We start from the raw sequence: 24638 nt of genomic DNA on the forward strand, positions 1-24638 counted from the left end.
ATGTGCAATGGATTGTCTTGGTGTGTCTTACCGTCCATTCAGCTCCTGCACACATAATTGGGCATTGAACCCTAACATATTCCAACCAACTCCACACTCCATTTCACACTCCTGCCAGTGGGTTCCACCACCTGTGAAGCCAGGCCTGCCTCCAGGCCTGCTTCTCATGAATGAGCCATTTTTTTAAAAGAAGTTGAACAAAGCAATGTTTTACCCAGAATAGCAAATAAAAGAGAGAAAACCAGGTAAAATTAGAGATGAAAAAGAAAAGATCCTAAGAAACTAGTCAGGTGATTTCTTCTTGTTGATTAGTTTATTTGATCACTCTGTGGAGTCCTTCTTCATTGCTTTAAACGTTGTTCATGTCAAAGTCTGTACTATCTGGTGTAAGAATGGCTATGTCAGCTTGTGATTTCCTTTTCAATATCCTGCAATGTCTTTTACATCCTTTTGCTTTCAGATTCTACATATCTTTGTTGGTGACATGTGTCTCCTGTAGGCAACAGATGAGTGGGTTTTTTTGTTTTTGAAACAGTCCATTAATCTATAATACCTGATTAATGAGTTTAAGCCATTTACCTTCAGAGATGCTATTGATAGTTAGTAATTTGGTCCTGTCATTTCATCAATGTTATACTTTATTTAGGTTTCTGTTGTCCTTTCACGGGGACATTCTCCATATTTTTGTTGGGTTTTATTGGCCACTATTCCTTTTCTTTGTCAAGAGAACATCTTTAAGTATCATTGGTAGTGCAGGTCTATAGAGGCAAATTCTTTGAGATTTTCTCTAATGTAAATTTTGTTTCTTTTACATTTTCAAATACAAAGAAAAGCTTTGCTTGGTAAGTTATTCTGGGCTGGCAATTATTTCCTTTTAGAATATGCAATATGTCACTCAATTCTCTATAAGTTAACTGACTTTTTTCAAGTGCATATTTGTGTTTAGCTGAAGTGAGCTTGACTATCATGTCATGGTAAAGATGGCTTTGGTAAAACACTCTGCCAGTCTTTATTTTTCCCCTTTTCTTTCTCCAAATTAAGATAGTTTTCATTTCTTATTTCACTGAACATATTTTTTAAATCCAGCTTATCTTTCTGTGCCTCTCGGGATGCCCATAATTCTTTTGTTTTGGCTTTTGATAGTGTCCCTTAATTCTTGAATACTTATGTTAGCTTGAATCATTTTCCAGCTTTTCGGTTGTCTCCCACTTTAGAAGGTAATGTCTTCCAATTCTGAGATTCTTTCTTCTTTGAGGCTTCCAATGAAATTTTAATTAGCTCCATTGTGTCTTTCATTTGTAATAAATGACTTGGATTTGCTTCAATGTTCATATTGGCTGTGTGACATGTTCTGTAAATGCCTTAAATCCTGTATGTGTTTCTCATTGTTGTTATGAAGCTTTGCAGAATGTTTTTAAAGTTACGTTTTAAGTTTTATTTTTGATGATGTTTACATAGTTGATTAGGGTGGGAAGGGTCAAGGGTTAGAGGAATGTAGGTGAGACCATTATTTCCACATTCTCATTTTTATTTTCTATTCTGGATAAACGAGGAAATAAGAAGAGAAGCCACACCCAGCTTTCCAATGACCTGCGTATTCTGGGATGGGGGATGTCCACAATGCCATCCAGGGTCCCTTATGTGGGACATTCTCTCAGGGTCCTGCTCAAGTGGTTTTGATAGTTCAATAGTTCTGAATTGCTGCCAATCTTGCCATTCAAAGCAAGATGGCATGCCTCTAGAACCCACTGGCTGGCAATAGATTAGAATCTCTGATAGTTGATCAATTTGTTCTGTCCTCTGTTTTCTGTTATGGTACCAGGTGTCCTCTGCAGGCTCCAACATACTGTCATATTCTCCATGTGCATCTGGTAATGCTGCTCACTACCTCATCTGAGGAGACCCAGCTCTGATATATGCACCCAATGTTCAGTCCATGAAGCCTGCAATTCCCCCATGTTTAGAGTTCTGAGTTCCCTGGTCAGTTAGGGGGATCCCCAAAGCAGAATCATCTGAAGTGATTCCCAAACCTGATACTTGTGTGTGTTTGCCAATTCAGGGTCTGGCACAGTCCATCACTCAAATCAGTTACAAGCACACTGGTGATTGTGTTTGTTGAGTCAGCTCTATCTTCAGCCTGGTTTCCTACCAATGAGTGTTGCAGCTCAGCCCAATCCTGCCCACCAAACATTCAGTGTTCACGCAAACCAATGGAAGAAGCAGCCTAACCAGAGCAACTCTCACTAATCTCCACTAGCCCTGCCCCTGGCCCTGGTTCCCGTCCTTGCCAGTATGTACATTCGACTGGACCAGTCCATTCCACATTCCATTCAGCTTTCATATATGTCAATGAGCATTGAAGCTTCATTCAACTGAACCAGCCCCACTATCCAAGCCACACAGACACTGGGGGTGCCACTCTCTGTCAAGCCATGCCTGCCCAAGTTCTGTTTTCTATGCCTACGAGTAAGAGTGGCAATCCAAGAGGCAGGTTCCCACGGGTTCCTTTCCATGCCCTCTCCCTCACCCAGATCTTGAATTCTCCAAATGTTTCTGCAGTTCAGCTTGACCCAATTTGCACCTGGTTCCAGCAAGTGCCAGCTGATGCTTCAGCAAAGTCCAACCAACCTGTACCCGCTCTGGCTTATGCATGTCCCAGTGGATACCATTAGCCCAGCCTGGCTTTCCCTGTAAACCAGTTCACATGCAATCCCATAGGTATTGTTTCCCTGCCACACCTGGACTGCCCCTCATCCCAAATCTCACACTAACTAATCGGAGTATTAGTCCCCCAGGAGAGTTCCCACAGTTCTTATTCTGTGAATACACTTCTAACTCCTGGTATTGTGTATGCTGTTTGGTCACAGCAGCCAAGTCTGGCATGGTCCCCTCTCATTGGCATTGGACTCTAGATGCTGTAGCCCTCTAGGTGCTGTAGCCTGGCTTGCCCTTCTCTACCCCTAGTTTCAGTTCTCACTGCAGGGGTGCTACAGCTACTTAGATCTCACACATGCCAGATGATGTAGAACAGCCCACATATGCCCCACATTATCTAATTCCTGACCTATTTCTCTTGTGTACTGGTTAGTGTTATGGGCCAGCTTGATATTACCCATCCACTATTCTGACACACACTGTCAGATACTGTGATCTAATCCTGCAAGGTAGGCCCCTATCATTTGTCTGGGCTTGTGTGTTGTGGTCAGCAGTATTTCATGCAAACAAGTCCAGCTCATGTCTCCCATTTGGGAGTACAGTGGCCTGACCCTTAAAGGTCTTCTTGTTTTTTCCCTCCATACCATGAGCTCTCAGTCCACTTGCTTACTCTCAAGTACAGTGTCCTTGTCTTTGGCCGTTCCTCAGTAATCATTTCTTGCAACAACACTTTATCTGAGCTATGCTCCATTCACCATATCTCCTTAGCGCTTTCCTTAATGAATCCACATTCCTTGTGCTCAGCTGGATTCTGCAACTCTGCATGTGTTCTCCAGCTCAGCATTTTGAACCCCAGTGAGTGGTGTGCTGGTTCAGAGCTCTGCTCACCCACCCAAGTCCCAAGCTCCTGCTACATGTGCTGCCCTGTTGCCTTTCCCCTTGACTTACACAAGATCCAAGCCTACTGATGTTCTCCAGGCCTGATCCACCATCACACCAGGGCATCATACTGTCCTCAGGCTCTGCCTTCCCTTCCCTTCCCCTCACCTGAGACTAAGTACATTGACACTTCCCCATGTTCACTTACCTGCTTAGATGTGGGCTCCAACGTTCCCACATGCCCATTGGTGCTATGCCCTCTGATCCTCCCCCTGCAAAAACCACATCCTTAGCCTCCCATGAGCTGATGCCCCCCTTCCCACATCCCTCCACAAGTTCAGCAAGGGAATGTGAGTTTTTAAAGTTCTTTATCCTCCCCCCCCATTTCCTCAATGAATTCTTTAGTTAACCCTGAGGTTGACAAAGGTTTTTGCTTCTTTTGGGGGCATGCACTAGTCATATTCAATCTCTCTCTCTCTCTCTCTCTCTCTCTCTCTTTCTCTCTCTCTCTCTCTTTTGTTCTTGGTCATTGCACTTCTGGTTCATAGACTCCTCTTATGCTGGTTTCTAAGCTTTGCCACCACAGGTCTGCAATTCATTTTACTGATTGTGCTCAGTGCCCTGTTCTTCATTTGCAGACACTTATTCCAAAACCTCCAGTGCATTTTAGTCCAGGGCTCTCATGCTAGTCTTCCACCACGGTGTCCATAGCCCAGCTCCTGTCTCAGCCCTTTCTACCCTCTGTGTTCCAGTACTGTGGACACACCATTGCCTATATATCCTTTCTCCCCCTCCCAGTTCAAGCAATGCCTGGGATTATAGTGATGCCAGTTGTCCCAAACCTCTGGGTTGTCAGCGATGCTGGTCTTGGGAGAACCTGCTTATTGTTACATCTGAAGACCACCCAGAATCATTTTGTGTGGTACCCACAGGATGCCAACTGGTACTATTTTCCCTTTGAGACCAGTGGGATGCATTGAGGCAGAAGCGAGTTCTCTTCTGGTTCAGTGCCTGTGCAGCTTGCAGCTGTTCCTTCAGCCCAAAAACATGTTCCTGAGTACACCAAGTGACATTTGATGTGGATGGAGGTCTGGGCATACAGGACGTTACGTCTGAAAGCCACCTGGATCTGTCTGGGGTGCAACCAGGCTACTGGTGGAGCTCCAATTGCTTATTTCCAATACCCCCCCCCCCCCGGTATCAGGTTACTACAACACTGCTCTGCTTTCTCTATAGCTTCTCCATATCCATGGCTCTCCAGGTGCTCCAATGTAGTAATGGCCTCTGTGTGGATGTGGTATCAATAAGTGCGCTAGAATTCTAAAGAAAGAGTGCTGAGGGAATGCTTCCTTATGCAGAACTGTGAGGATTTTTACTCTTCTGTTTGAGAAATTGTAATTGTGCCACATAAATTTTGCTTTTCATTATGGTATCTTTCTATTCTTTCTCCTATAGCACTCTTTCCTTTCCTCACCCCAATATATGAAGCTTTGAATATCACAATGTACCCCAGAGATGTTGTAGATATTTTGAAAACATCTGTTGAAAAGATTAAAGAGGATCGTCTCAAAGACAAGAAAAAGGTAGTGCGTGGGGATGTTATTTTTCTGCAGATTGTGGGGCTTTTAAACATATGATCATTATGAGGCATAGTATTGAGATGATGACTCAGGCCACTCCAGTCAGACCTCTGGTCTTGAGTGGGGTATCCTCAGAGAGCAGCTGCACTGCTGAGCTCCTGATGGACTTGTGACTTCTGGCTTGTGACTTGATCTTTCTCTTTCAGCACCGAGTATATTTTCTGCAACTGATGATTAACTCCCAGAATTCCAAAGAAATTGATTCCTACAAAGGTAATCAAGAATGGATGGGAAGCTCTGAGGGAGGGTTTGTTCCAAAATATGAAGACATCTTCCCGTTAGATGAGAAAATTCTGCAAAACTGCCAAAGAATGCATGTTCAGATGTTATCAGCGGTAGTCAAAGTGAATTCTTCAAGCCTGTGACATGACCAGGAGGATAAATATAGCATTTCATGCAGGAAAAAGAGTGAGTGGTTGGTGGATCACTGTTGTTGGTAGAACAGGGGCTTTGCTTTCTTGATCATTTCTGTGAGCAAAATGAAGGAAACAAATGTATTTACAGAGAACATGAAATAAACTATTTGCTATGGATCACATCCAACAAGGCTGACAGGCTTTCATTTTTAGTTTCTTCATTTCTCCATGTCTCCTATTGTCAGAGTCAAGAGTCTGCCCAGTGCATATGCTTATCATGGCCACTTTAAGTCTACCAATGTTTTTCCAACCATCTCACTAATTCAGGAGTGTTTAATTGTTGGCTTAGAGACTAGAATGTGCTGATGCTGTACATCTGTGTATCTTTTATCTATTTCCAATTTTTCTTTAGATCATCCAGCTTTATTTGAAATTTTAAAAATTCTTAATTTATCAAGATACAGTTCCTTAGGCTCAGGGATTTCCTCTTCTACACTCTTTTATCTCTCCCTCCTCCCCTTTTCCTTAACAGTTTTCTTCTATATTGTAGCATTAGCTTATTCCTTCAACAACACTCACAGGTCCATCTTTCTTATATTGAAGTGTATTGTAAAGTTACAGTTATAGACAATGGAAGAAAATTGTATTTCATTGTAAACTTGTATGTAAGAGTTTCATTGGGAGTCCATCTTTTATTCTGAGGTAAAGATGCATAAAGCAATGTATCTCCATTTCATGGTATACTTGCCTCTATTAAACAGTTCCTCTAGATAAATATATGTATATGGGTCTTTGCATATGTATTTTTTGATCTTGCATTTTTCTTTAAGAATGTCTTATAAATATCAGAGAGAGAATATGATTTTTTTGGGGGGGGGATCGACTTACTTCACTGAGCATAATGGCCTCTACTTGGGACCATTTTATTGCAAAGTATAGATTTTTTTTAGATTTATTTTATTTTTATTACAAAGTCAGATGTACTGAGAGGAGAGATAGAGAGGAAGTGGAGCTGCCAGGATTAGAACCAGCGGCCATATGGGATCAAGGCGAGGACCTTAGCCACTAGGCCATGCTGCCAAGCCCAAATTATAGATTTTTTAAGAGAAATATTTATTTGTATTGCCAAGTCAGATATACAAAAATGAAGATTTTGTGTCTGATGACTCATTTCCCAAGTGGCAACAAATACTGGAGGCGAGTCTTCCTAAAATAGGAGCCAGGAGCTTCCTCTGGGTCTCCTACGTGGGTGCAGGGTCCCAAGCAATTATGAGTCCAACAATTTGGTTCAGGGATCCTCAAAATAATAATGTCCAAAGTGATCTCAGACCTGACTCTTGTGAGTGTGCCAACCTATACAGGATCCAGTTTGTTCGTCACCCATATCATCCTATGTTCACACTAGTAATCGCAATTGTTAGGTCAGATCTATCTCCAGCCCCATTTCTTACTCGAAGCAATGGTTGCTATGGCTCACTCCAGCCATGTCCTCAACACAGGTGTCCCTCATGTACACAATTGGGAACTACAGCTCAGTAACTGTGGCCCCCAATAACTTCCACTAAGCTGGATCCCAGTCCTGGATTCTATGCCTGCCAGCATATGCATTGAGCTGCTCCGGTTTGTCTTACCTCCCATTCAGCTTGTGTACACATAATTGGGCAATGAAGCCTAACTCATCTTAGCAAACTCCACCCTCCAACTCAGACTCATTCCAATGTGGGTCACAATCTGTCTAGTCCTGCCTGTCCCCAATCCTGGTTCTCATGTTGACCACTGGCTTTATAGCCCAGAATTTCCCTACTGTGCTGCTTCCAGTCCTGGATATGCTACTTTCCAGGTGATTTGGCCATGTGATATTGACAGGACTTGCAGCCTGTCCAAACACTTGCAAGGTGATGTTATGGCAAAACCCAAGCAGGCTGCCCTTATTCTGCTTATGCTTGCACCAGTGGATAGAGTCAGCTAACCCAGACTAGCTCTTTTCCAACACAGTTCACATGCCAACATGTGTTTTAGACCCATCGAATCTGGTCTGTCCAAGACCCAGCTCTCATGAGCAATGAAACAGCAGAAAAATCGCCATAGCTCCTCTTCCAGGCTGGTACTTCACTCCTCCCTCACTAGGTATTGTTTGTGCTGGTGGGTGCCATGGTTGAGTCTAACATGACTCAGCTCACCTTGGAATTGCCAGTTGGTACTTTAGCCTGGACTTGTTTGGTCAGCCCCCAGTTCCATCTTGTGCTTGTCGGTGCTGTCACACATCATGACCTAGCAACCTCTGCTCCTGGACTTTAAGTGCACTGGCTGATGCTGTGGCTGGTACCCACAGCATCTCCTGGTACTCTAGTTCTCAGTGGGTGTTATGTCTTCTATTTGTTAAAAATATTTTGTTTTTATCAAAAATGCAGATTCCCAGAGATGGTGGAAAGAAGAAGAAAAAAAGAAGAAGGATGAGAAAGAGAGAGAGGCAGGAGAGAGAGAGAGAGAGAGAGAGAGAGAGAGAGAGAGAGAGAGAGAGAGAGAGAGAATTTGTTGTATGTGCTTGCTGACTTCCCAAGTGGCCACAATGCTGAGATAAGCCAATCAGAAGACTAAGAGAGGATCTTCTTCTGGGTCTCCCACAGTTGTACAGGGTTCAAGGCTTTGGGTCATTCTCAACTGCGTTCCCAGGCCTCAAGCAGGGAGCTGGAAGGGAAGTGCACCAGCTGTGATACAGACTGGGGTCCATAAGAAAGCCAGATACATGTAAGGCAAGGATTTAGCCACCAGGCCATCATGTAGGGCCCCATAATTCATTCTTGACTAGACAGAACAGTGCATGTCAATAGTCAAACGCTTAAAACCATCATTAAGAAGGATGCTAGCATGTAAACATATGGGCTGGATTGGGAGCATGAGGAAAGCAACTAAGGGGGCATGTACTCTGTAAAATGATCATCAGATCATGATTTTGCAATAATTGTTGATTCCCACATGGTATGTCATCTTTCAGTATTTCAAACTGACCCATCACTTTTTTAAAAAAAGATTTATTTATTTTTATTGGAAAGCTGAATATACAGAGAGGAGGAGAGACAGAGAGGAAAATCTTCCATCCAATGAGTCACTCCCCAAGTGAGCCGCAATGGGCCGGTACGCGCCAGTCCGAAGCCAGAAACCAGGAACCTCTTCCAGGTCTCCCTAGTGGGTGCAGGGTCCCAAAGCTTTGAGCCGTCCTCAACTGCTTTCCCAGGCCACAAGCAGGGAGCTGGATGGGAAGTGGAGCTGCTGAGATTAGAACCGGCGCCCATATGGGATCTCGGGACATTCAAGGCGAAGACTTTAGCCACTAGGCCACGCCGCTGGGCCCGACCCATCACTTTCTATTGACACATTTCATCATCTGTTGTTTTAATGTCCATCAGCATAATGGGATGCTTTTCTTTCTCTGTGGTTTTTTTATGATCTTAGCTTATCTTTTTAAAAGCTGTGTGCCAAATCTGTTGTTTGATGCCTTTAAAAAAATAACCCATGCTTTTCAAGTAAGGCTGTGCATACAATTTTTTTTTATGGTGCGCAAAAATTTAGATTCTGATTTTGTATTTCTAAGGTATAATGTGGAATTATACAATTGTTTTGTGTGAAGAACTAGATACTGCACTTAATTGAAAGTGAGAGCTACAAAGAGAGAAAGAGAACGAGATCATCTTCCTGACAAATGGCTGCAATGGTTGATCCTAGGTTAGGTCAACACTAGATATTTCCAGGTCTTACATGTTGGTGTCACACCCTAGCACTTGGCATATTTTGTTTATTTTCCAGGTCATTAGCAGGGAGCAGCATTGGAAGTGAAGCAGCTGGGACATGACCTAGATCCTATGTGTGACTGCGCATTGTAGTTGGCAGTTTACTGTCTAATACAAGCAACCCTCATTTACTTTCAGTACTTGGAAATTTATGTAAATTTTATATTTCACATTATGTTTCCCCACCCCACGTTTCATGGTAGTGTATCTCCATGTGGCTACACAGTTACAGATTTACTATTCCATTAGACATATTCACAATATTAAGAGCACAGTGACAATTCCCCCTCTGGCCACTAACTTGTTTCTTCTTTCTTTAATTTTTGCCTTACTTTTACAACGACACTATTTTATCATCAAAAGTTTAGCTTGGCACAAAAAAAATAATACAACAATTTGTGAAATGGCCATCCACCAAAATTTAAGGGCTAAGAATAATGAATCCTCCAGTGAATTTTAGTTATATACACCATATATTTTTGTGTTGTGTATATTTGTTATAATAAGTATAGGAAAACATATTTGTCTTTTGCACCATGCTTTTGTAAAGGCAGAATTTCCTTTTCCTTTATGGTTGAGTAATATTCAACAATGTGTAGATAAAATTTCCCTACCCATTTACTAGTCGGTAGATATTTTGGGTAAATGCATATGTTAACTATTGTAAAGTTGATCTAGTGTAAATACAGGGACACAGAGAAAGCTTCTTCATAGGCTGATTTATTTACTTTGTGTAAATTGCAACAGAGGAGTGGCTGTGTCATATGGTATTTTCAGAATTATGAGGACGCTCCATGCTGTCTTGCATAATTGTTGCTGGAAATCTGCATTTTTTGTGAGCTCCCTGGTGATGTTCATCCTTGGACTGCATTCTGAATGTCAGAGGTTTATCTGTAGTGCATTCTTGTCCCCTTAATTTAACTCACATATTCTTTTTTTTTTTTTAAGATTTTATTGTTATTGGAAAGCCGGATATACAGAGAGGACAGACAGAGAGGAAGATCTTCTGTCCGATGATTCACTCCCCAAGTGAGCCGCAACGGGCCGGTACGCGCCGATCCGATGCCGGGACCAGGAACCTCTTCCGGGTCTCCCACGAGGGTGCAGGGTCCCAAAGATTTGGGCCGTCCTCGACTGCTTTCCCAGGCCACAAGCAGGGAGCTGGATGGGAAGTGGAGCTGCCGGGATTAGAACCAGCGCCCATATGGGATCCCGGAGCGTTCAAGGAGAGGACTTTAGCCGCTAGCCCACACCGCCAGGCCCAACTCACATATTCTTAGATGCAGGATCCTTTAGTTTTCATATAGTAAAGCCCTAGTATTTCACATTCAGTGTTTTCAAATATTTTAAGTATAATACAATGCATTTTCCTAAAGGACAATGCTACTTATATTATCCAAATGGTGTTCTAGTTGCACTGTGAATGTGTGTCAGAAAAGCTGTCTCCTAAAATCACCCAGCTCAGTTGGTAATGACGATGCTGTAATGAAGAGAGGATAGCAAGTGGTGTGTTGGTTTCACTGTCCATATTTGACAGAGAAGCTGTCTCTTGAAACCAACCAGCTCATTTTATGATGTAATGAAGAGAGGATAGCAGGGCATGGATAGACTGGGATAAAGTGAACTCAAACAAATTTGCTTTTTTTCCCCTGTCTCTGTGTAAATAACATTCATTTATTGAATTTAATCTCCATTTTATTCTCTTTTAAAATTTCTATTGGAAACTCAATTCAGATTACAGAGTGAAGGAAAGACAGAAAAATCTTTCATCCACGGTTCATTCTTTGATGGCTATGATAACCAGAATAGAGACGATCCTAAACCCAGAGCCAGGAGCTTTCCCCCATGGCCCAACATATGTGTATGGGTCCTTGACATTGGCCCTTATTCTGTTGCTTTCCAAGGCTGTAAGCACGAAGCTGGATGGTACATGGAGCAGCCAGGATGAATTGGCACACATATTTGTTGCTGGCAATTGGAGGTGTAGCATAAGCCAATTGAGCCAATGTGATGCGTACTTACACATTTTTTCCCTATAAGAATTTTGAAATTTTGTTAACATTTTTTGTTTCTTTAAATATTTATTTATTTAAAATATTAGTTAAAGAAAGAATCAGAGAGTGAGTATTCCACCATCATTGGTTGATTCCCCACACGGCTTCCATAGCTGATGTTGGATATGGATAACCCAGGAACCTGGAACTCCATTGAAAATCGCAGTGCATGTTCAGGGGTCCAACAAGTAGTGGAGCCATCTTTTTGTTTTCATTACCAGAATCATTACCAGGATGCTAAATTGGAATTGGAGAACCTGGACTTGAATCCAGCAGTCATATCCAATGTGCCTTTGTAGATAGTAGCTTAATTTGATATACCATAGCATCTTTTCTTATGTGGAAATTTTCATGTACTATTGGGTGATTCACAGTGATCTACTTTGCTTAAAATATTTTTCTTCTCTTTTTAGCTCCGACTGCTACAGAACTTGTAGCTCAGTCAATCACCTTTCTTTTTGCTGGCTATGAAACCACTACCAATATGCTTTCTTTGACTATGTATTTATTGGCCACTCACCCTGATGTTCAGCAGGAACTTCAGCAGCAAGTTGATTCAGCTTTTGCCAATAAGGTGAGTGAGTGAGTGAGTGAGTGAGTGAGTGAGTGAGTGAGTGATACCTGGGTTGGGTACACTGCAGGGCAGGTGTAATGTCTTGATCGAATGCCTCCACAATACTGTTCACGGGAATGCTTGCCAAGTGTGCAATGAAAATAATTCATTGACAAATAAAGGGATAATCTAAAGAGAAAAATACATGGAGAAACAAGACTGAAGTTGCTACTCACAGAGCTATAAGATCTTTGTAAATCAGTGTTGGTCCTAAGTGTCTGTTACAAGAACCCACAGTGGCACCTACAAGGAGTTTTTGTTACTCAAGTTTATGGTCATTTGCTCTGCTGCATTTGGCTGGATTTTGTCTGCTTGAATTGTTCAGTGAGTGAGACTAACCTGGCTAGCATGACTGCCTGAGGAGGCTGACTGCTCTGCCATTCTCATCCACCATTCACACAACCAGTGATAAAGAGGACAAGAGATGACCCATGGTGTGTGCTGTTGAATGTGAAGAAGCCTGGAATCTAGTGTGGTTTGGATGTTTGAGGGACAGAAATACACCAGGATCAACTTCCTAATTTGCAGTTGAGGCCTGAACTTATGCCTGAGGGATTGTTCTAGAAAAATTATGTGAAGCTGAGATGCTTTCCCATCTCTGTAGAACACTCACTGGACCTGAATTTATTGTGATATTAGTATCTATTTTCAAAAAAATATTATGGCCCTAAAACACCCTGTTATTTTTTAATTATTGATTACATTGCATTATGTGACACAGTTTTATAGGCACTGGGATGCCGCCCTCCCCAACCATCCCTCCATGGTGGATTCCTCCACCTTGTTGCATTACCACAGTTCAAATTCAGTTGAGATTCTTTCATTGCAAGCATCTACCAAGCATAAAGTCCAGCATCTTATTGTCCAGATAAGTTTAACGGTTTCTTGGGGAGACCATCTCTGGTCTGAAGGTAGAGCTGGCAGAGTATCATCCCAATCAATTAAAAACCCCAACATAACATCAGTAACAGTTTATAACGTTACGGAATTAGTTGACAGGGTATTGAGTAACTATGTTAAAAGAGAAAAAGAAACAAACAAAAAGAATGCAAGTTCTGAACCACATCCTGTGACGTCTACAATGACATTTTAATTATTAGTTTATATACAACCAGGTTTGCATGCCTTAAAATGGGTATAGGTTACTATTCAGCTGTCTCATGTCTATTTTAATTTTAGTATTTAGCATTTTATAGCATTGAAGCATGATTTTGCTGAATCTGTCTGTTTTTCAGGTAGTCTAACTCTATAACTCTAACAAGACATATGTCAATAGTTAAGGTGAACAGTTTTAGGAGGGGTGTGCAGAGAAATCTTCAATACCCCAGTGAGGAGTAACTAATGTTTGTGTCCCTCCCCATGAGTTATAAGTGCATCCTCACTGACCGTTTCCTGTCTGATTCTAAGCTTTCTTTGTTGTTCTCTATCTATTCTAGCTTTTTGTTTGTTTGTTTGTTTTGAGAAGTTTCTGGAGCGATCCTTATGGTCATTATGAGAGAGGGTGGGGACCCAAAGTCGGAACCAGGCTAGGACCAGAGAAAGCTCACCTTCCTAATCCCGAAGGAAGTTTATTGTTCTTCTGTTTCTGCAGACTGCTCAGTGCTCCTGGTTGTCTTTCCAATAACCTTGGATCCTGCAAGGCAGGATTTGGGCTTCTTCCATCCCATGTGGTAGATCCAAATGGGAGTGGGTGACTCAGAGTTCTCAGCCTCCAAAGGCTCTCAAATTCCCCGTGGTCTCCTTGGCAGTTGGGATGTAGTCCTTGGTGCTCGTACTGATACTCCTTGGTGAGGATCTGGGAGTCTTCATGGTTGGGATACAAGCATTCTCCTGTCCACCTGCTCCACTCTGGGGTAGCCCCTGCTCTGTGTATATGACCTCCGGTTAAGAGGTTGTCAGGATCGCTCCTGATTCCCCCCATATGCCTTTGTAGTTTTGTTATTGTCTAATGCTGATTCTAGTTGATTGCCTATGAGTTACCAGTTACGATCCTGATCAAGGTTATATTTCCTGTCTTCCTCACACATTCTAGGGTGAAGTAAGATTTCTCTGCTCTCCCTCCCCATTATGAAATATCATAGGGTGTTAAAAGTATATTAGGTTTTACAGTTCTTTTATGTAGATCATAACCAGTTTGACTCACATTGATGGTTGATTCATAGATTACATCACATTATCCTATTGCTTTACATCACATTATCCTATTGTATCACATTATCCTCAGGCTGTCTGAGGTTGAAATAATATTACAATGTACAGGTACATTTTCCGGATTGACATAATTTCATCTTATATTAGGGCAAACATGTGGTATTTAACTTTTTGGGATTGGCTCATTTCCCTTAGCATTATGGTTTCAAGGTGGGCCCATTTGGTCACAAAAAAAAAATTGCATTTCATTTTTTTAAAATAGTTGAGTAGTATTCCATGGAGTAGATGAACCATAGCTTTCTTACCCAGTTCTCTGTTGATGGGTAATTCAGTTGCTTCCACTTATTTGCAAATACTGATTGTGCAGTTATGAACAGAGGGGTGCATGTTGGTTTCTCATGTAACAGGTGTTTTGGATATATTCCTACGAGTGCTATTGCTGAATCATAGGGTATGCAGATTTTCAGTTGTTTGAGTGTTCCCCATACTGATTTCCATAGAGCAGGGTTCCCTTTTCCCAGCATCCTCGCCACCAAGTGTTGTTGTTGGTTTTTTGTATCTGTGCCATCCTTACTGGCATTAGGTGGTACCTCATTGATGCCTTAAATTGGATTTCCCTTATTGCCAAGGAACTTGAGCATTTTTAATATGTTTATTTGCCAATTGGGTTTGTTCCTTTGTTAAACGTCTGCCCCTTCCCCTGACCATTTCTTGAGTGGTTTGTTTGTTTTGGTGTTTTGGTTTCACTGGAGATCTTTGTATATTCTGGAGATGAGCCCTCTGTCACCTATATAGGACACAAAGATCTCCCATTCTGTGGGTTGCTTTTTCACTTTGTTAATTGTTTCATTTGCTGTACAGAAGCTCCTTAGTTTGATGAAGTCCAATTTGTTTATTTTGGCCTTGATTGCTAGTGCTTTAGTTGTCCTTTTTAGGAAGTCATGGCCTACACCTAAATCTTGCAGTGGGTTCCCAAAAATTTCTTCCAAACATTTGAAGATTTCAGGATATAGGTTTAAGTATTTTGTACATTTAGAATTTTTTAAATTATTTATTATTTTTACTTCATTAATTACATTGTATTATGTGACACAGCTACATAGGTACTTGGGTTCTCCCCACCCCTCCCCAAACACTCCCAGCATGGTGGAGTCCTCCACCTTGTTGCATAACCACACCTCAAGTTCAGTTGATATTCCCCCAATGCAAGTGTATACCAAACATAGAGTCCAGCATCTTATTGTCCAGTCAAGTTCAACGGCTTCCTAGGTATACCCTTTCTGGTCTGAGGGCAGAGCCAGCAGAGTATCATCCCAGTCAATTGAAAGCTCCAACATACCATCAGCAAAAATTTACATCATTATGGAATTAATTGACATAGTAATGAGTAACCAATATGTTAAAAGTAAATGAGAGTTCCTAGCCACCTTCTGTGACCACCTCACTTACATTTCAATTTTAGTTTATACACAACATATAACATTCATAACATAACATGTTATACATAACATCATATCCTCTTAAATTAAGGCAAACATGTGGTATCTAACCTTTTGGGATTGACTCATTTCCCTTAGCATGATGGTTTCCAGTTTGGCCCATTTGGCCACAAAGAACTGCATTTTGTTTTTTTTTTTAATAGCTGAGTAGTATTCCATGGAGTAGATGAACCATAGCTTTCTTATCCAGTCTTCTGCTGATGGGCATTTCGGTTGCTTGCATTTTTTTAAATTTATTTATTACTTTTAATTCATTAATTACATTGTATTATGTGACACAGTTTCATAGGTACTTGGATTCTCCCCACCCCTCCCCAAACCCTCCCACCATGGTGGATTCCTCCACCTTGTTGCATAACCACAGTTCAAGTTCAGTTGAGATTCCCCGATTGCAAGCATATACTAAACATTGAGTCCAGCATCTTATTGTCCAGTCAAGCTCAACGGCTTCTTAGGTATACCCTCTCTGGTCTGAAGACAGAGCCAGCAAAGTATCATCCCGATCAATTAAAAGCTCCAACATACCATCAGCTTGCATGTTTTTGCAATTTCTGATTGTACTGCTATGAGCATAGGGGTGCATGTTGGCTTCTCATAAAACAGGTGTTTTGGGTATATTCCTTTGAGTGCTATTGCTGGATCATATGGTATGTCAATTTTGAGTTGATTGAATGTTCTCCATACTGATTTCCACAGAGGCTGTACCAACCTGCAGCCCCACCAGCAGTGGAGTAGGGTTCCCTTTTCCCCGCAACCTTGCCAAGAAGTGTTGCTGGTGCTTTTATTCATGTGGGCCAGTCTTACTGGCATTAGGTGGTACCTCATTGATGTTTTAATTTGGATTTCCCTTATTGCCAGGAAGCTTGAGCATTTTTTCATATGTTTATTTGCCATTTGGCTTTGTTCTTTTGTGAAGTGTTTGCCCATTTCCCGTGCCCATTTCTTGAGTGGCTTGTTTGTTTTGACATTTTGGTTGTTTTGTAGTTCTTTGCATATTCTGGAAATCAGCCCTCTATCACCTATGTTGTGCATGAAGAACTTCTCCCATTCTGTGGGTTGCTTTTTACTTTGTTGATTGTTTCCTTCGCTGTACAGAAGCTTCTTAGTTTGATGAGGTCCCATTTGTTTATTTTGGTTTTGATTGCTATTGCTTTTGGTGTACTTTTTAGGAATTTGGGACCTACCCCTAGATCTTGTAGAGCATTTCCGACATTTTCTTCCAAACGTTTGAAGGTTTCTGGATGTAGGTTTAGATCTGTTATCCATTTGGGTTTGATCTTAGTGTATGGTGAGAAATGTGGGTCTATCCTTTTGTTTCTGCAGGCTATCAGAGAGTTGTCCCAACAGAATTTATTAACAGACCTTCCCATTTGCCGGGGTTGTCGCTTGTCTTTTTGTAAAAGATTATTTGACTGTATTTGTGTGGGTTCCCATCTGATGTTTCTATTCTGCTCCATTGATCTTCTTCTCTATTTTTTTTCCAGTACCAGGCTGTTTTGATAACCACTGCCCTATATTATGTTCGGAGGTCAGGGACTGTGATTCCCCCTGTTAACTTCCTGTTCTTCAGAATGGTTCTGGCTATTCGTGTTTTTTTATGTTTCCAGATGAACCTTTGAATCCTTGTTTCCAGATCTGTGAAGAATATTTTGGGCAATTTGATTGGGATTGCGTTGAATGTATATATTGCTTTTGGCACTATAGACATTTTAATGATCTTGATTTTGCCTATCCAGGAGCATGGGATGTTACTCCATCTTTCGAGGTCTTGTTCAATTTCTTTTTTAAGCAGTTTGTAGTTTTCTTCAAATAGGTCTCCTACATTTTTGGTTAAGTTTATTCCCAGATACTTCATACTTTTCTCAGTTATTTTGAACTGTATCTTGCTGGTTAGGTCTTTTTCCAACTTGGGGCTGTTAGCATACACTATTTCTGTTGATTTTTGTTCATTAATTTTGTATCCTGCCACTCTTCCAAACTCTCATATAGGATTTAGCAGTCTCTGTATTGAGTCTCTTGGGTCTTCTATGTAGAGAATCATGTCATCTGTGTATAGTGAAAGATTGACTTCCTTGATTCCCATTTGGATTCCTTTGATTTCTTTTTCTTGTCTTATGGCCTCAGCGACTACCTCTAGGACTATGTTGAATAGCAGTGGAAAAAGTGGATATCCCTGTCTTGTTCCAGATCTTGGTAGGAAGGGTTCCAGTTTTTTCTCCATTCAATATGATGCTGCCATTGGGTTGTTCATATATTGCTTTGATTATGGTGAGCATTTTTCCATCTATGCCTACCTTGGTTAGGGTTTTTAGCAGGAAATTGTGCGGATTTTTTCCAAAGCTTTTTCTGCATGTATTGATACTATCATGTAATTCTTGTTTTTCAGTTTTTGGATGTGGTGTATCACATTTATGGATTTTCGTATGCTGAACCATCCCTGCATTCCAGGGATGAATCCTACTTGATCTGGATGAATGATCTGTCTGATGTGTTTTTGAGTTCTGTTGGCTAGGATTTTCTTGAGAATCTTAGCATCAATGTCATCAAAGAGATAGGTCTGTAGTTTTCCTTCTCTGTTAGTTCTCTGTCTGGTTTTGTGATTAAGGCAATGTTGGCTTCGTAGAATGATTTTGCAAGGGTTGCTTGCTTTTCTATTGTTTTGAAGAGTTTGTAGAGGATTGTGGTCAGTTCTGTTCGGAATGTTTTGTAGAATTCTGCAGTGAAGCCGTCTGGGCCTGGGCTTTTCTTTCTTGGGAGATTTTTAATCACTGATTCAATCTCTGCTTCAGTTATGGGTTTGTTCAGATCGTTTGTTGCCTCTGGGATAAGTTTTGGCAGGTGGTGTGAGTCTAAGAACTTTTCCATTTCTTGGTGGTCTTCTGATTTGTTGGATTACAGTGCTTTGTAGTAATTTCTGATTATGTTCTTAATGGTTGCAGTGTCTTTTGTTATGTTGCCTTTTTCATCTTTGATGCTGTTAATTCTTGCTTTCTCTTGTTTTTTCTTTGTCAGTTGGGCCAGCGGGGTGTCTATTTTGTTTATCTTTTCAAAAAACCAGCTTTTTGATTCATTGATTTTGTGTATAGTTTTTTTTGTTTGTTTCTATCTGATTAATTTCTTCCCTTGTTTTGATGATTTCTTATTTCCTGTTGTGTGTGGGGCTCTTCTGCTGCTGTTTTTCCAAATCCTGGAGGTGTGTGCTTAGTTCATGTATTTGATGCCTCTCTTGGGCCTTGACATGAGCTCCAATTGCGATGAGTTTACCCCGTAGCACTGCTTTGGCAGTGTCCCATAAGATTTGGAATGTTGTGTCAGAATTTTCATTGGTTTCCATAAATTTTTGATCTCATCTTTAATTTCTTCTCTGATCCATTATTCGTTTAATACCATATTGTTCAACCTCCAAGAGTTTCTGTATTTCCTGGGGCATTTTGAATTGCTGATATTCAATTTCATTTCATGGTGGTCTGAGAGGGTACATGGTATGATTTGTATTTTCTTGAGGTTATTTAGGTTTGCTTTGTGTCCTATCATGTGGTCGATCCTGGAGAAGGTTCCATGTACTGCTGAAAAAAATGTATAGTCTGTGCCCATGGGGTAAAAAGTTCTATAAATGTCTACTAAGTCTAGTTGTTCTAATGTTTGTATGAGCTCTGTTGCTTTTTTTGTTGAGTTTTTGTTTTGTCGGTCTGTCTATTGATGTTAGCAGGGTGTTAAGGTAGCCCACTATTATTGTGTTTATATCAATGTCTCCTCTTAAGTCTGTAAGTAATTGCTTCACGTAGCTAGGTGCATTGGAATTAGGTGCATATATGTTCACGATTGTAATTACTTCCTGATGTATCAGTCCCTTCACCAATATATAATGTCCTTCTCTGTCCTTTTTGATGTCTGTCAGCTTGAAGTCTATATCATCTGAGGTTAGGACAGCTATGCCAGCCTTTTTTTCTCGTCCATTGGCATGAAATATCTTTTTCCATCCCTTTACTTTCAGTTTCTTAGAGGCTTTTCTGCTTAGATGTGTCTCTTGTAGGCAACAGTTTGTTGGGTGCTGTTTGATGATCCATTCCGTTAATCTATGCCTTTTGATTGGTGAGTTTAGGCCATTTGTGTTTAGAGATAATATTGAGAGGGTGTGATTTTGGGCCTCCATGAGTGTGTGTAAGTGTTGAACTGTGTATTTGCGACTATTAGAGTTTCTGACTGGTTGACTTTCCTTGTATGGGTTTCGGTGGGGAGGTCTTCCCATTTGCCATCTTTGATTTTGGTTTTCATTTTTCCTCTTTGGTTTAGCACCTTCCTGAGGAGGTTGTCTAGAGCTGGTTTCGTGCTTGTGTATTCTTCTAGTTTCTCTTTACTGTTGAAATATTTAATTTCATTCTCAAGTACAAACGAGAGTTTTACCAGATACATTATTCTTGGTTGGCAGTTGTTTTGTTTCAGTATTTGAAAGGTTTTACCCCACTCTCTTCTTGCCTGGAGTGTTTCTTCTGAGAGATCTGCTGTGATTCTGATTTGCCTTCCTCTGAAAGTAATCTCCTTTTTTTCTTACTTGTCTTAGAATTGTTTCGTTGTATTTGCTTGAAGGCAGTTTGAGGACCACATGTCTGGATGAGGATCGCTTTGGGTCGAATCTATTGGGGGTACTCTGACCTTCCTGGATTTGTGCTGGTTTTATATTTTCGGTATTCTGGAAGTTCTCCTGTATTATCTCATTGAGCACCCGTAGCAAGCCTATCTCCTGTTCCACTCCCTCTGGAAGGCCTATTATTCTAATATTTGATTTTTTGAGGTTGTCTTTCATTTCCTGTATGGACCTATTGGCTTTCTCCAGATTTTTCTCCAACTCTTTGATGAACTGCTGCCTCTCATTCTGAATGTTTTCCAATTCTGATATTCTGTCCTCTGCTGTGTTCATTCTGTTGGTTAGGCTTTCAATTTTGTGTTCTATATCGAGGATTCCCTTTTTGACTTGATTTGTTTCTGCAATTACATGCTTTTCGAATTCTTTGGACTCTTCCCAGCGCTTCTCGTTGTCTCTGATGAATCTCATCACTAGTTTCTTAAATTCCTTCTCTGGTAATTCCTCTATGTCATCATCTTGCATCTCAGGTATTGAGATTAGTTTTTGTTTGTTTTGGGGGGAAATGCTTGATCTTTCTTCTGAGTCATTGCTTTTTCTTTTTTTTTCTTTTTTTTTTAAGATTTTATTATTATTATTGGAAAGCCGGATATACAGAGAGGAGGACAGACAGAGAGGAAGATCTTCTGTCCGATGATTCACTCCCCAAGTGATCCGCAATGGGCCGGTATGCGCCGATCTGAAGGCGGGAACCTGGAACCTCTTCCAGGTCTCCCAAGCGGGTGCAGGGTCCCAAAGCTTTGGGCAGTCCTCAACTGCTTTCCCAGGCCACAAGCCGGGAGCTGGATAGGAAGTGGAGCTGCTGCGGATTAGAACCGGCGCCCATATGGGATCCCGGGGCTTTCAAGGCAAGGACTTTAGCAGCTAGGCCACGCCGCAGGGCCCACGTCATTACTTTTTCTGATACCTCTCCTCATTGTGTTGTTGTTTCTTGCCATTTTGGGATTTTAGCCTCTGACTTACTTACCCAGAGCCATTGCCATTGGTGCTGTAGCTTATAGGAAGAGTGACCCAGCAACTGCTGTATGGAGTGTTGGCTTAAGTATATTTTTTCTTACTCTATTGGGGACAGCACATGATGGTGAGGCGGGTGTTGATTGGCTTCGTTTGCGCCTGGATTTATAGCTCTGCCACTTGTTTCCGTTGTAGCTATCTGGTTGGGTATTGTCCTATGTGTGCCAATGTGGATAGGGTGTAAATGATATAGTTTGTAACCTTGGGCTTCTTCTCTTTGCTCTGGGTTGATGTAGAGCTTGCTGTTCCACACCCAACTATACCATCATAGATGTATTCCCCTGTTGGGAAACCCCCTGCTGTGGCCCTGCTTGCCTGTGTTTCTTCCTGGTTCAGGATATCTGTTGGGTGGTGCCCCTGACTCTGGGGCTCTAGCTAAGCACAGCAGGGGGTTCTGCCTGAGACTCCAGCTGCTTGTTGCTCAGAGTTTGTGGACCACAGCCCCGAGCTGGGTCAGGAGGCTCTATGCCGCAGCCCTAGTGCCTGGCCTTCCCTCTGCAGCTCCCACTCAAAGTCGTTGCCCCACTGGGAAACACACTGCTCCACGCCTCTGTCCGGGTTAGTTGGCTTTGCTGAGCTGTGTCTTGCCTCTTGGGCTCAGGGCCTCTGCGTCACCTCAGGCCACAGGTCTACAGAGCCTTGTCCCGCCTCTTGGGCTTGGGGCCGGAACTGTGTGTAGCTGGGGCCCCTGCATCACCTCAGGCCACAGGTCCGCAGAGTCTCATCTTGCCTCTTGGGCTCTGGGTCTCTGCTCCACCTCAGGCCACAGGTCTGCAGAGCCGCCTCTTGCCTCTTGGGCTCAGGGCCTCTGCGCCACCTCAGGCCACATGTCTACAGAGCCGCATCCCGCCTCTTGGGCTTGGGGCGGGAGCTGCGTGTAGCTGGGGCCCCTGGCCACCTCAGGCCACAGGTCCGCAGAGTCTCGTCTTGCCTCTTGGGCTGGGGACCCATGCTGCACACTGTGGGGGTCTCTGTCCTGGGCCCCTGCCTCCTGTGGTTTGGAATCTACACCCTAGGCTGGGTTGGAAAGATCCTTCAAGTTCTTCTCCTTTGAATCCCCACTGAAAAGAGTTGTCCCACTGGGAGATGTACTACAGTGGCTCCGCTGCCAGGCCAGCAGGCTTTGTTTAGCAGCCTCCAGCTTCTGTCCACTGGGAGAACTTGCCCCGTGGTTCTGCAGAACCGGATTTGCTTCGGGGTCTCCTGCTGAGTTGAGCACAGCAGGGAATCTGCTCAAGTTCACAGTCCTACCCTGCCCCCTTTACAAGGCTTTTCTTTCTCTCTCTCTTTTTTTTTTTTTTTTTTTTTTTTTTTTTTTTTTTTTGCACTATCTCAAAGGTGTTCCGCCATTGGGAGCAGAGCCATGGGAGTCATGTAGCTGTGCTCCCACCAGCCTGCACCTCTGTCCAGGGAGGCTCTGCCGAGTGTTGCCCCACTGCTAGTGCTCAGGCTGAGCCCAGCAACAGTTTCCACTGGAGTCTCTTGCAGCTAGCCAACCTTTCGGAGCTGAGTTGGGGATTACTGTAACCCAGTCCCAGAGCGCAGCTCCAGTCCCCTCTGCACTTTCTCAAAGCTGCTGACCTGCTGGGAGGCACGTTTCTGGGCAACCCCCATTGCTTATCTTCGTGGATTGATGTCCCCTTTGTTCAATCCAGTAGCCTCCTTTAGGGTCTCCTGCACTCCAGTGGTCGGTGCCCCTGTCAGTGTTAATGCCTATCCTTCCAACCGCCTTTATCCTCCCTGGAATGGCTGAGATTCTGCTGCCTTCCCCCTGTCTGGGATCACGACTCACCAAAATTCTTGCGGTGTGCTGTCTCCTCTTTTTTCCTTTTTATGGTTGTTTCTCCACGCTGTGTAGATCTTCTTACTTCAGCGAACTCCAGTGACCTCCCTACACCTATCCCCACAATTCTGTGTCTCCTGGTTTGTTTCTCTGCTGGATCGGTTCCCCTCTGTCCCTACTCTGCCCTACACCAGCTCTCTATGGTCGACCATCTTCCTGTAACCCCTTCAAATCCATCAATTTTTGTGTCCTGAAGTCAGCTATTCTACCTTCGGTGGTTTCATTCATGCTCAGTGATAAATTCATAAGGTTTTCTTTGAAATATTTAGTCATAATGTTTTAATTGTCAGTGATTGGGTCAGGCTGTGAGAATTCTGGATGTTATCAATGTGGGTGCTACAGAATGTCTGAAATACACCCAGGTGTAACCGACAGATGCAAGTCTATGGAGACACTGCTAATGCATCAACATGGGCCTAATATGTGTTCCAATGCCCACAACCTGTGTCAGCTCTCTCAAATACAACATGTCTCTGATTGATATGCTATTGGGGGCAAATATCTACTGCCCTCTATCGAGTCATATGATATTGTAAGCAAAACAAACTATAGGGCCTGAGCACACTGGCCTAGTGGCTGAAGCTCTTACCTTGCACTTGTTGGGATTCCATGTTAGTGCTGGTTAGTGTCCTGGCAGCCCTGCTTCCCATCCAGCTCCTAACTGGTTACTTGGGATAGTAGTCGAGTATGGCCCAATACCTTGGGATATCGACCTGTTCATATACCTCAATGAGGCTTCCAGTTCCTGGGTTTGGATTGGCTCAGCTCTCGAAATTTCAGCCACTTTGGGAGTAAAAGAGCAGATGGGGGATCTTCCTCTCTGTCTATCCTCCTGCATGTGTATCTGACTTTGCAATAAAATACATAGATAATTTTTTATTTTAAAAAACCTGTAGAAACTTAAGAACATTTTGCAAAACTTTAAATCTATTTTAAAATCAAAGAACTATATTTCATGGCTATTTTCCTCATATAAACATTACTTTCTTAATACCATCAAGTATCCATGAATTGTATGAATAAATGATAGTTTTAATATTCAAATAATTTATACTCTGGCTGAAGAGATATAAATGTAGATAAGTGATGTTATTAAAGTAGAGTAGCATCAGATGTCATGTTTCTAATCTCACTTAACCAATTATGGCAAGAGAGAAGGAGTGTGCTGGTAAGGATTATCACAAAGAATATTTGATGGAGAATTTGGAAACGGAAAGAGTATATGTAGAAAGAGTGAAGAGAGGAAAAGGTGACAGAAAATGAGGAGGAAGACAGGTAGGAAGGATGTTGGAGAAGAGAGAAAATAGGGGAAAAGTTTTGTTTAGATGCTAGAAGGCATTATCTATTTCAGTGAACATAAGACCATATTTGTCAGTTGAAGCAGGAACCTGCTTTCCCTTCCGTCATCCTTATTTCCCATATGCATTACAGACTGTGAACTCATCACTGTCCTAAATGTAATTTTAAGCAGCAAAGGTAAATGTCCTTTTAAATGGCATTTACA

General features: G+C 42.1%; 1 protein-coding gene across 1 annotated transcript in view; it reads left to right on the forward strand.

Moving 5' to 3' along the window:
• Positions 1-24638, forward strand: part of LOC131483227 (cytochrome P450 3A6-like) — a gene marked incomplete at its 5' end in the record, with an annotated part of 387281 nt that overhangs the window by 37202 nt on the left and 325441 nt on the right. Inside the window, 3 exon segments of the mRNA XM_058680734.1 lie at positions 4990-5117; positions 5321-5387; positions 11786-11946. Coding sequence (XP_058536717.1) covers positions 4990-5117; positions 5321-5387; positions 11786-11946 — 356 coding nt within the window.

Source organism: Ochotona princeps, chromosome 24 (assembly GCF_030435755.1).
Source record: "Ochotona princeps isolate mOchPri1 chromosome 24, mOchPri1.hap1, whole genome shotgun sequence".
Taxonomy (NCBI): Eukaryota; Metazoa; Chordata; class Mammalia; order Lagomorpha; family Ochotonidae; genus Ochotona; species Ochotona princeps.